This window comes from Leucopleurus acutus (genome assembly GCF_964270905.1).
Source record: "Leucopleurus acutus genome assembly, chromosome: 5".
Taxonomy (NCBI): Eukaryota; Metazoa; Chordata; class Mammalia; order Artiodactyla; family Delphinidae; genus Leucopleurus; species Leucopleurus acutus.
Window position 1 is genome coordinate 133,097,258 of NC_139147.1, and position 13,355 is coordinate 133,110,612.

The window sequence follows — 13,355 nt, forward strand, 5'->3', positions numbered from 1 at the left end:
GGATTTCATTTAGAATTACATTGATCCTTTATAATGTTTTAGACTTTCCAACAGAACTTGGTATGTCTCCATTTATTGAAATTTTATATCTCAGTAATTTTGGTCATAGGTCTTGAACATTTTTGTAGAAAGGATGTTCTTAACTATATTATGTTTTTGTGGATGTTATTATGATTTCTAAGTGGTTATTGTTGGTATATAGCAATCACTGCTTTTGATAAATTTATCTTACTTCCAGACACTTAAATATTCAGTGACAATATAAAGTTATAATTCTGATATAAAGTTACAAGGTTTAATTTTGAAGTTACTGCTTGGCCCAATGCATTTGGAAAGGCCCTGTAAAACTTCTCACTAATGATTAGAGTAAAGATAGTCAGAGAACAAATTTTGGAATGCCTCCCTAATGCTTTAGATTAGATGTAATGTTCAGGCTGGAACCAGTCAGGCCCTGGCTGCACATCTCTGCAAAGAACAGAAAATTAATTTCAGGTTTCACTTGTTGCCTGGCCCTTAGGTTTAAGTTGTTTTCTTTTTTTCTACCATATTCCCCACAAGATATCAGCAAATAAATGATCAAAATCTATCTATGAAGGTCCAAGTCTACCTTATTCACTACTTTCTTTTTTCTCTTAAATGTGGCCATAAAGAGCAACAAAAAATAAATGGAAAATGACCAGCTTTCAGTCGATGTGTCTTACCTTTGCTCCTTTACTTCCAACACTACCATAACCTGGGTTACCATCATCACCCTGTAAACAAAGCAATTATTTACAAACATCCCCTACTGCAGACAGAGGCAGACTTATTCACAAGAGAACTAGACAGCCAGTTTTTTGGTTTGATTAGGAAAAATTAGGCAGCAGGATTCTCCCTCTGGGGCAGGCCACTGACATAGTGGCACTAAAGGAAACTCTCAATAACAGGCACAGACAAGGCACTGTCACTTAATCTCACTTGTCTCATCTGTAAAGACGAATAATAATTGTACCTGTTCATCATGTTATGAGGATTAAATGAGAAAATTTCAGGTGTATAATAATCTTAATAAAAGAAGGTAGAAGTGTTATCTCTCCTGGATAACATTTGTATTTTAATACCTTAGCTCTAAACCATTTTCAGTTTTCTGGATAAAAGTAAGATCTCCTAAATGTCTGGGCACTGGCTACTGTTGGATCCTTGTAGAGGTTTTAGTGAGAAGCCCTGAGCACTGGGGGAAATGTGGGCTTAGTTTCTCATGAACGGGTTTGGATGAGAGGAAAGAATGCAAGAAAGGTTATGGGGTTGTTAAACACAAGTTTTGTCCATTTTATCATTTGGCTTCAAGAGCATCCAGCCAGGATGCTTGGTACCTGGGAAGTTGCTACCTTGGAAAAGCTGGTCAAGATGAGGATGAACTCTCAATCACTAGAAAGCTCTACAGCTAGATTAGGATGTTATCTTCAACACGCTCTTCAGAGAGCCACACCTGATATCTATTGAACTAAAAGGATTCCAAGAGCCAGATCAAAATTAGGAATAAAATGCAAACCGGCAAGCCTCGAGGACCCCAAAGGCCAACGGCTCCCTTTTCTCCCACATCGCCAGGTTCTCCCTGTCAAACAGAACAATGAAATGTGTCCTTATTAGGTTGTTTTTGTAAAGGAAATTAGAAATGATGGCACTAAGACAAGAATTTTCAACTGCATCCATGTGTATCACAGTGACAATGAGTTTGTGGCCAGGACTGTGTCTGTAAGCAATACAAGAGGAACTGCTGTTGTTGGTGAGTGAAGTCTCCTCCATTGATAAGTGAAGCCCCAGCAAGTCTGATGTATTGTTTAGTGCAAGTTGCCATTTTAGCAGCTCAGTGCTATGAGCCGCACCCTTGGAAATGTCTTACCATGAGTCAAAGAGGAGGCTCTGTACTGTCTTAAAAAATTAACAAAACAGTTTTCCATGATGACCCATGCAAATCTTCTGGCTGCTGCAGAAACAAGAGGCCTATTAATCTACTTTTAATCAAGATAGCCAAGGTAGCACGACATCCCTGGCAATAGTTTCTGACTTCTGACTAACAGAACACCTACTGTGGATTATAAATCAATCTCAGTATTACGGTGAGGAAATCCAGCTATATGGGAAAGTTAACATAGGTTTACAAAAGAAGGTTAACTCCTCTTCTTAAAAAAAAAAGCTTTTAAAGTTTAGATTTTAAATGTACAAAATGTTGTGAAGACAGTACAGAGAGTTCCTATACATTCCACATTTAGCCGCCTCTATTGTTAATATCACATTAGTTATATTAGTAGGAACATTTGTCACAGCAAATACATGGATATTAACTCATTAACTAAACCCCATACTTTATTCAGATTTCCTTAGCTTTTACCACTTAATCTCCTTTTCCTGTTCCAGGACCCCATGTCTCTGTAGGCCTCTAGATGGGGACAGTTTATCTGGTTTTCTGGTTTCTGATGACCTTGACAGTTTTGAGAAGCATTGATCAGATATTTTGTAGAATGTCCCTCAGTTGGAGTTTGATTGATGTTGTGCTCATGATTATGCTGTGTTTTATGAGTTTGGGGAGAAAAGACCACAGAGGTGAATTGCCCTTTTTATCACATTGTATCAAGATTATATCCTATCAACATGGCTGGCACTATTGATGGTAACCTTGACCATCTGACTGAGGGAGGCTTGGCTAAGTTTCTCCACTGTCTAGTTATTCCCCCTGCCCTTTCCACAAAGCTCTCTCTGGGAGAAAGAGTGTTGGAAGGGTGCCCAGCCCATGCTGAAGGAGTGGGAGTGGTTTACTCATTGTTAAGGACAGAATGACAACACAATACATGTGAGGAGTCCAAATGAACAAATGTCCACCAGCACTGACTGACCCCAGGGGACGGGCGGTGGGAAGAGATAGGGTTCCATGGAAGAGAGGCAGAAGATCACCTGCCCTGAAGCCTTTCTTTCAGGGCGGTGTGCCCCACAGTGTGCTCTGGGGGCCACCTGCCTCCAAATTACCTGGGGTCCACGGGAAAAAGGAAATTCCAGGACCCCATCGGTATCAGTCTCTGGTGGTGGAGCCCAAGGATATGCCTTTATAAATAAGCTTCTCAGTGGATTCTTACGCACACTGAAATTTGAGAACATCTGCTTTAAGGCAGGAAGACAAGGGAAGCCATGAGGCTTGTCCAGGGTCAACCACTTTATTATTGGTTACAGCCAGATGTTGAGCTCAGTATTAATTGCTGGGTCACTTGCATCCCTGGGAACTTGAGCTTAATGGAGTAAGGCAGGAGTAAGTGTCTGGGACTCATCTCAGTTAATTATGAGTCTAGAAGACTTGGTCCACCTTGGGGCTGCCCAAAGGGTTTGGGTTTGCTTTGAGGGCACTTACCCCCCAAATTCTTGCCCATCCCATTCAAAAGTCCCTCTTATTAATAATGATATTCTTTGGCACAACTACCCTGCTCCTGTCTATCTCCTTCCACACTTCTTTCTACATGCTCAGCTACATCCCCCTCTAGGGTCCCTCCATCCCTGTCTTGGTCCCTTCCAACACACCCTATGGAGTGCCTTCATTTCACATGCAAACCTTCACTATACACCCATGATGTCTGCACACACACATCCTCACTGTAAGATAAACTGTGTTCTTACCAGTGACACCACTTCCCCTCGAGCCCTCTCCAGGGCAAGAAGGCAGCAATGTATCTCTTCCAAACTTTCCTTTCCAGACCATTATTTCTACACCACATGCCCTAGTAATCCCTTCCTTTTCGAGCTGATTATCCTTGTCATCCATGGATCGCATTTCATCCTGCAGTCAGCTGTCTTTGTAACACTCGGCTGCTGGCTCCATCATGTCCGCCCTTCTTAGCAGTTCTCCATTCCAATGCTCGCCCCTCTGCTTATGCCCTCAAGAAATTTCTCCATTAATTATCTACACTTTCTCACATCTTCAACTTCCTCCTTTCTCTCTGTTTTTCTTTTCTCTGTTTATAAAAGTAAACTACAGCCTCTTCTATCATTGAAAACAAATAAATAGCCTGCTCCAACCTGTTCTAGACCTTGCCAGTACTAGCAGTTAATGTCCCATCTCACCCCCAAAGCCTAGTTTCTCCAAAAAGTAGTTTACTGCCCAGCATCCATTTCCTCCTCATGAACACATTGTTCAGTCCTCTGCAGCCAGTCAATTGCTACATTTTGGAATCTATTCTTTGGCTCATTTAGCCATCAGATGTGGTGGCTTCTCCAGTCCTCTCTTTCTTACCTGCTCGATGCCAGCTGAGACTCCTGACCTCCCTTTCTAGGACTCTCCTTCTCAGCATCCAGTGCACTTTTCTGCTTCTTTCCCATCCTCCACTTACCCTTCTTACAAATGGTCATCACCAAGAGTCCTTTTAAACTCCAAATGATTCTGAAACCTCCATCTCCAACCAGTCCTAGACCCTCTCCTCTATTCCCCAAACCAAGCATTTTTCCTCACTCTTATTCCTCACTCTGACTTTCCCACTTCTGTGATGGGGTTCCTGCTCATGCTGGAAGCCCAGAGTCATCCAGCCCTCTTCTCTCTGCCTCAGTTCCCTCTTGGGAGAGCCCTACAGAGTCATCATGGGTCCCTCCTGTCCTCACCCTGTTAAGTCATCCAATCACTGCTTGTCTTGGAGACTGTGAGAGGACACCAACCTGCCTCCTAGCTTCTAATCCCTCATCCTTCAAAATATTCCCACATTGAGTTGCCTATTTAAGACCTTCCAAAGTCTGGCTGTGCTTGTACACGCCAATCACAAATTGTAAATAACACTGTGCTGGCTACCTAGTCAAGTCAGTCACCACAGACTTTCTTGTTCTTTATGGTCCCCCAAACAGGATCATTTTTCATCCCCCAAATACCGGCTCATGGGTTTTTTTTCCAATCCTGTGTCTTCCTTCACATTATTTCTTCAACTTAAATTCTTCATGCCCCCTCTGCTTGCCAAATACTTCTTACCTTCCAAAGTCTACTCAAAATCTGCATCCTCATGATGCCTCTTTTCCCAGCCCAGAAACACTTCTATTAACACTATGCTTAAACCTCTGTTTCAGTCTACTATCCCTGACTAGTGTTTTATGTCATAGATTCTTGTCTTGAAAATATTCTCAATTCTGTGGGGTTGATTCTATGTCATATTTATCATTACACACCCAGAAATTCTTTCATGAAACAAATATTTTCTAAGCACTTATGACATGCCAGGTACTGTTCAAAGCTCTAGGGATACATCAGTGAGCAAAACAGACAAAGATCTCTGCTCTCCTGGAACTGACTTTAGTCCAGCTGAATGGCAGTGTAGTGTCTTGGTCTTTAAAGGTATTCAGCAAGAGTTTGTATTAATGGAGGAAAGAAATAAAGGAAGAATAAATGAAGAGAAGGAAGGGTGGAAGGTGGGGGAAGAAAGGAAGGCCTGCCCTAGAACAGTCCCCCTTCCCTGAGATCCTCAGCTGAGATTGGGTGTAGCTCCTTGTGAGATGATGCTGAGCTGGATTCTCATCTGGGTCCACACCCACGTCCTTAAATGCTGCTGGCTCTCTAAGAACCAAGCCAGGGTATAGGAGCAATGAGATATGTTCTCTTTTGTGTTGAAAGGGCTCTGGCTAATATAACCAGACACACTTCCCTTGAGGAGAAAACCTCAGCTTTGGTGTGTATAAAAGAATGTGACTTACTTTCTTTCCTTGGCTTCCCACACGGCCTTGACTCCCTGCCTCTCCTGCTGGTCCTGGAAGCCCCTGGAACAAAACAAGGGGTGCAAATATAGCTGAACATAAAGCAGCTTTCCTTGAAACATTCTGTATCTCTTCTAAGAGGAAAATAAACCACAGATGGGAAAAGAGTTATGGCTTTGGAAAAAAGTATCACAGCTGTCAAATGAAGACTAGTAAATAAAAGAAAATTAATAAAGTAATTCAGGCCAGATGTTGCCTAAATGATTGTATTTCCCTGTGAGTCTTCTCTTCGAAAGAGATTTTAATTTCTCACTGTTTTGCTGTTATAACAGATGTTGCTAAAATGTCTAAAATTTGAAGAAGGCATTTAAGATGACGTTTGCCTTGGACTGTATTATTCCTGTTTCCTCGTTTTGAAAAAGCATGTTGTTGTTAAGGTCAGCTTATCTTTATTTGAAAATAATATGATTAATACAATAGAAAACTCAAGAAACTTTACTAAAAATAATTAGCACTCATAAGATATGTTCAGGTGGTACAAGATAAATATTCTGACATCATTTTCTCTTTCCTAGAAAAGTTAGAAAAGTAAATGTAAATAAATTTCCATTTATCAATATGAGAAGAAAACTGTAAAATACTCAGAATAAATTTAACAAGAAAGATAAAAGACCTACATAAAGAAAGTTTTAAGATTTTACTGAAGAACATAATAACAAAATTTAAACAAATGGATAAATATACCATGCATCAATATAGAAAGTCTATTTGATATAATAGAAGTCTCTAATATTCTAGAAAGCATACTTTCTTGGAACAGCTTTAGAGTTGAACATTAAAAAATTCCAATTCAGAGGCAGCCCAACTGCCTTCCTATGCTATTGACACTTGGGATCGGATTTTTTCTTTGGGATATCCAAACATATGGCAACAGATATCTCTTTTGGTTAAACTGTTTACAGGTACTTGTAAATAGTCCAAACACCAGTGAATTGAAATCATTTTCACATTTTTTTTTGCCATGGTTACTATAATTTAAAAATAAATAAACCAAATCTGTATAATAAGCATGATACTTAGTAAATTAATTTTATGAGAAAAAAATTAACATTTTCATCTTTTAAAGAATTAAAGATGTAATAAGTTGGACATAAAAAATTTCCTAATAGGAAAGATTGTTGAACAATGAGTTAGCTACTAGGAAAGATAATAATGATCTTCCCACAACCTTCCATTTTCCCCTCTTCTTCATCTTAAAAAAGAAGTCTCAATTTCTTCATCCTCCAAAGCTCTTAACCCTTTCCTTTCTAACTTTTACTTCCATCACTGCATGGAGCTCCCATGACCTGCGTGTTCAATCCAGTTGACTTTTTTCCGCTCTTACCTTACTTGAATTTGATCATGTGTTCTTTGAAACTTTTCCATTAACTTCTGTAACACCAAGTTACCATGGTCTTCCTGGCCCCTTTCTGGTCTCTTCTCAGTAAACTTTGAAGATTCTCTGTCTTCTATTTGCCTCTTAGATCTCCATGTACCCCAGGTCTCCTCTAATCTTATTTTCTTACTTCATCCCCTCTTCCTTAGTCACACCGCATATATTTTCACATACCACTTCCACAAAATGATTCCTAAATATATGACTCTGGTCCAAACCACTCAACTGAACAGCAGAATCATCTATTAAAATGCCTATTGGGTATTTCATAGGAACTGGTTACCAAAGAAAATCATATTTGCCACCAGTCACACTCAGTCCTATTCTTTTCATAAGGAATGATGCCACACTTTACTTCTCTTGAAACCCAATCCAGAAACCTAAGAATCATCCTAGACCCCTCCCTCTAGTTCATCTCTCAAAATCAATCAGCTACAAGTCCTACAGGTTCTATCCCCTTTCTGTATCCATCTCTCTTCCATTCCCATGGCCATCACCTACGTTCAGGCCCTTCTTGCATTCTTGCCTAAATTCCAGGCTTCCCTGAATGTAGCCTGGCCTCATTCTAATCCATTCTCCTTTCTTTTTCTCTTTTGATTTAAAATGTCAGGCTGACGATGCTATTGCTTTGTCTGAAATTCTGAATTCTGAGTAGATTTCAGAATAAAATTGAAGGTCTTTATTGATATGTAAAATCCCTTAAAATGTGGGTATTGCATGCCTCTGCAGTCATCAATCACTCTATGGTCATGCTCATCAAACCATCTGAAGTCCCCAAATTCTTCCCATTGTCTTATGTCTCCACACTTACACAAGATGTTCCCTTAGCTGTTCCATTTTCCCATCTAGGGAGAGGTACAATCTCCCTTTCTTGAAAATCTTACTTTTAGCATCACTGTTTCAAGAAGAAGACCTGAACTCCCTGGCTGAATTGGGCCACATAATTGTCCCACAGATTCCTCTACTCTGTAGGTAGTTGTTCATTTATTTCTCTCATCCACTAGATGCCAGCCTGTACACTCCTTGAAACAAGGGGCACATCTTATTGACTTCTTATCTCTGGAACTTAGTATTGTATGTAGAACCAATCAATCCACCCATCCATTTCTCTATCTATCCATCCACCTATCCAGGAATGGTCCCCAAGAGGGATGAAATAGTGTGTTTAGCTTGTTGGTCTTCCATATGATATTTTCATGTACTTCACATGTACATGAAACGTACTTCTGAAGTAGAGAGATTTTAATTGTCCTTGACAATAAGAGGTATATTGGAAATCTTGCTTAAGAACTCACTTTTTGTGCTTCCTTCAGACATAATGAGTTCTATGAGATGAAGGAGATTTCTCAGAGATTACTTCCTGTATAGTCCCCACAAGCACACACAAGCACAATGAGAGATAATCTTGTTTGAAAGTCCTTCAAAATAAAAGATTTCTTAGATGGATGGATGGAAATGGACAGTCTTGTAATTAGAACATCAGAAAACCTGATCCTGTTTCCTGTGCAGAATCACACAAAGTACCAAACCAGGGTTTGTGACTGCTTGAATGGGGCTTAAACTTCAGTGAATTGTTACCCAGATATATTACCTCCTCAAATACAGCTGGTTGTAAAAGGGACTATGTTTGTAAAGGAAAGAAGGAAAATTCCCTGCCACCCCTAAGATATCAAGAGTCAAAAATTTGCCTGGATCTGAGATCAAGAGAAGCTGTGGAGTATAAAAAGGAGCTCAGGGCATCTAAAGGGAAAGAGCATTAGCAAAATCTCCATTGGCTTTGTTGTAATGACAGCCTTTTATTGAGCATTTATTTTGTGGAAGGCACTGTACTAAGAGGTATATATTTATATATAGGCTTCTTCAATCCTTACAACAACACAATGAGATACATATATTTTTTAACATCTTTATTGGAGTATAACTGCTTCACAATGGTGTGTTAGTTTCTGCTGTATAACAAAGTGAATCAGCTATACATATACATTTATACCTATTTCTCCTCCCTCTTGCATCTCCCTCCCACCCTCTCTATCCCACCCCTCTAGGTGGACACAAAGCACTGAGCCACAAGGCTGCTTCCCACTAGCTATCTATTTTACATTTGGTAGTTCAGATACATATTGTTAACACCATTTTGCCACTCAAAAACAGATTCTCAAAGCATTTAACCACAAATCAATCAGTTAATAAGAGGATGAGATGGGAACGCAACCTGATTCTGACTCTAAAGACTGAACTCCCAGCCACTCTGTCTGCTGTTCTGAGGCCCATGTCTGGGACAGGATTCCAAAACTCTTACCATCTGTGCACCAGCTGAGACTGGAGTTTTAAAAATGTGAATCTCCAAGCTTGATGCAGGAGGCTGGGGCCAGATCTAACCTCCAACATGGGGACTTGGGCTGGGGATCATGTTCCCTTTGAGACTCTGACACAGAGTCCTTGGCAAGCACAACTGCTTAAGTGAGGATAGAAAGGAGGTGTTTAGAGGAGGTGTAAATGTTTTAAAAATGTCCTCAGGTAGCATCTTATCACAAGGGATTGTACTAGGAGTTTGAGATAAATGGCCGGGGCACTGCCAAGAACACTTTGACTTTGGGTGGGATATGGCAGGGCAGGGGCAAGAGGTGTGGGTTCTTCCCATACTTAAAAGGAATCTGGATCAGTTTTATGGGGGTAAAATCTTTTCTACACTCACAACCAGCAAATATCATGCTGGGATGGAACAACTCAAGGAGATTAAATGCTCAGCTTCTGTAAGAGTCAGATATGAGCTAAGTCTGAGAAATAAAAATCAAGAGACCAGCAAGGGGTGAGCTAATGCAAGAGCAAACCCCAAGACACCTGAGAAGATGCTGCCCTGGATGGTGCTAGTGTAGGAGATGGCCCCCAACCTCAACTTCTGATCCTTTTGCATGCACCCTACACTCCATCCACATTGAACCATTTATGGTTTCCCAAACTCACCTTGATCTTTTTTCAGATAACCTGGTTCCTTTCCTGTGCCTGCCTCTCCCTTGGTCACCTGGAAAACACCTCCTTATCCTGCAAAAGCTAAGCCACTCTCTTCCTCCTTTAACTTCATCCATTCTCCCACCACTCTACCTTGGGTATAATTCTATTTTAACATTCAGTACGTCACATCTCAATTATTTGTTTGCATGAGTTTCCTTTATGAGACTGGGAGCACTTGAGGCTAGGGTCTATGTTTCATTCACCCATTTTACTACAGGGCCTGACACACAGGAAATGCTCAGTACATGTTTGTCAAGTGAGTAAAATAAATGGTTGATGGATCATCCAATCTGGATTATGCAGAATGATGAAATTCAATGACTGCAATATAGATTATATATTGTTATAGTGTTACTATTATTATGGCCTTCTTTGGATTGGCATTAGCATGCTTTGGGCATGAAATGAGCCTGTTAACTTAGGTAATGTTGATGCAATATAGTAGTAAAAACATTTATATGATGCGTATTATATTGCAGGCACTGTTCTAAGCTCTTATATATATTAAACCATTTAATTTTCACAACAATTCAATGTGGTACCTATTATTACTATTCTTAGTTTACAGCAGGGAAAACTGAGGCACAGAGAGGCTAAATAATTTGCCCAAGGCCACACGGCTAGGAAGATACAAATCTGGCAATCTAACCCAGGCAGGCTGGCTCCAGACTCTATGCCCTTGACTACTATGCTATGCTTTAGAAAAATAACAACAGAAACTATACTTTGTATCCCAAATTTGCGCTGAATAATTTCAACCTTTCTTGATATTTCATGTGATACTTGATATTTCATATGATATTTCTAAGTATTTAAAGAATAATTCCAGCTCTAACTGGAATTAGTATTTTACATCTTATTTTCCATTTCTTTTCTAAGCATTGGTTATATTACTGTAGGACTTGAAGGTAAACCAAACAAGAAAGGAACAAAGGAAGGTACAAAAGAATATGCCATTCCTTTCAAAGTTCTTTCTTCCTTCTCATTGTACCATGGACTGTACTTCTTTTATCTCATAGCTATATACTTGGCTGGATTAGCACGTTTGATCTAAGCCCAATTCCCCAACAGTGCATAAATTAATAAGTCTTCAGAACACTGTCAACAGAACTCACATCCCTTTTTCTAAATGTACATCCTAAGAAACACTTTAGAGCCTGCAGTTAGAAAACACTCATGTAATTCCATTCAAGAGGCTGGCCCTTGTGCTGTAAAACATTATGAAGCCTATGTCAGTGGATTTATAGAGCCAATAAAAAAATAATACTCTCTTATCTATCTGATTGTGTTTGTCTCCCATGGTTTTCCTTTGAAAGCAACAATGTTGAGATCTAATTCATCACCTCCTGAGCACAGAAAATTCTATACATCTTTGAAATGGCACTTTCACTGTTTTGACAAGGGTATTTCCAGAAAAGCAATCAAAGAAAGAAACACATTTTCCAGCCAGTTAAACGGAAGAGCTAGGCTACAGGGAAGTGGTGCCTTTTGACTAACTCTGGTGATGCCAAGAGGCTGGATGATTTATGACTATGACCGTTCCTGCCAAGGTGAGATTAAAGGGGACCCTCTCATAGAAGTATGCTACAGGGCAAATGGAATACCTTATTTGAGTAATAGCCACTTGGATACAATTTTGGATTCTAGAGCAAGGGAATTACAAAACTCTTTGGATTTCAAACCTTTTACATCTCAATATTTCATATAAACAGATGAGATAATCACCACATATATGTTTCCTTTGGCATTTACTGTTTTTTTTTTTTAAATCCCGATTTGTGGTGCCAGCAATGATTCAAGGATGTGAATCCAAAATAGCTACATTTCATCAGTTTAGTCCTACATGAAATTTTAAAGTTTTCATGCTTTTTGAAGGGGCACATTCATCAAAATTAGGAACAAATATCATTATGAGCAGGAATTAATATGCTTTAAAATATTGGGTCATGAGATACAAGTTCATGCAAATAGCTTCTAAAAAATTTTGATGATGAACATATCCACTTAAGCATTGGACCACTGCCCAGTTTAACTAATGGACACAGAGTAATGGATTCCCTTTACCTTCATGTTAGCCCAGAGCACAAGTCCCAACTGAGACTCATTCATTCATTTACTGATTAATTCATTATACAAATGTGTGTGGAAGCACTCTTATTCTGGGCTCTGGGACAAAGTCCTAGCCATCACAGAGCTTACAGTCTAGAAGGGAAGACACACAGCTAAGCAAATAAGTATATTCTATGATAGCAGGTAGTCAAGGACCAGATCATGTACAGGGACTTGCTACTCAGAGTGTGGTCTCGGGACCAGCAGCATCAGCATCACCTAGGAGCTTGATGGAAGTGTAGCATCTCAAGCCCCATCCCACAACTACTCATTCAGAATCTGCATTTAAAAAAAAATAATTTTATTTATTTATTTATGGCCATGTTGGGTCTTCGTTGCGGTGTGTGGGTTTTTCATTGTGGTGGCTTCCCTTGTTGGGGAGCACGGCCCCCTAGGTGCGTGGGCTTCAGTAGTTGTGGCTCGTGGGCTCTAGAGCGTAGGCTCAGTAGTTGTGGCACACGGGCTTAGTTGCTACGCAGCATGTGGGATCCTCCCAGACCAGGGCTCGAACCCATGCCCCCTGCATTGGCAGGCAGATTCTTAACCACTGCGCCACCAGGGAAGTCCCCAGAATCTGCATTTTAACAAGTTCTCTATGTGATTATTATGCACTTTGAAGGTAGAGACATGCTGATATTGGACAGTTCATTCCCAATGCTGGGTGTGTATATTAGAACCACCTGGAGAGAATTAAGATTTAAGTGGTTTGGGGAGAGTTCCAGGTGGTAGAGTATTTTACAGTCGTCCTGGGAGATTCTCATGTGTGGTTAGTTGAGAACCACTGAAGTAGGTTGTATTCTGGGTGCAAAGGGAAGCCCCTGAGGACGGGGATAAGGAAGTCATGTGACCTGATTTACATAGAGGAGGAATTCTTAACCTCATAGTAATGGCTGAGCTGCCATCTTCTACCTCTGTGTCTGATTCTGACATAACGACACCCACTCCGTAAGGTAGGGAACAGAATGTGATGTGGCCACCACATTGACCCCCAAAGTCAAACTTCATACACTGTGCTGGTTCACAGGCAGTAGATAACTCCATCTGCAGGGAGGAAACCATAAGGACATCCACATTCAAGCCAAGATCAAAGCCAGATGCAGTCACTGTC

General features: G+C 40.2%; 1 protein-coding gene across 2 annotated transcripts in view; it reads right to left on the reverse strand.

Moving 5' to 3' along the window:
• Positions 1–13,355, reverse strand: part of COL6A6 (collagen type VI alpha 6 chain) — a gene marked incomplete at its 5' end in the record, with an annotated part of 108,839 nt that overhangs the window by 41,111 nt on the left and 54,373 nt on the right. For both annotated transcript variants that reach the window (XM_082840081.1, XM_082840082.1), the window contains 3 exons: positions 702–752; positions 1,532–1,594; positions 5,692–5,754. In XM_082840081.1, the coding sequence (XP_082696207.1) occupies positions 702–752; positions 1,532–1,594; positions 5,692–5,754 (177 nt within the window). The remainder of the gene's footprint in view (positions 1–701; positions 753–1,531; positions 1,595–5,691; positions 5,755–13,355) is intronic.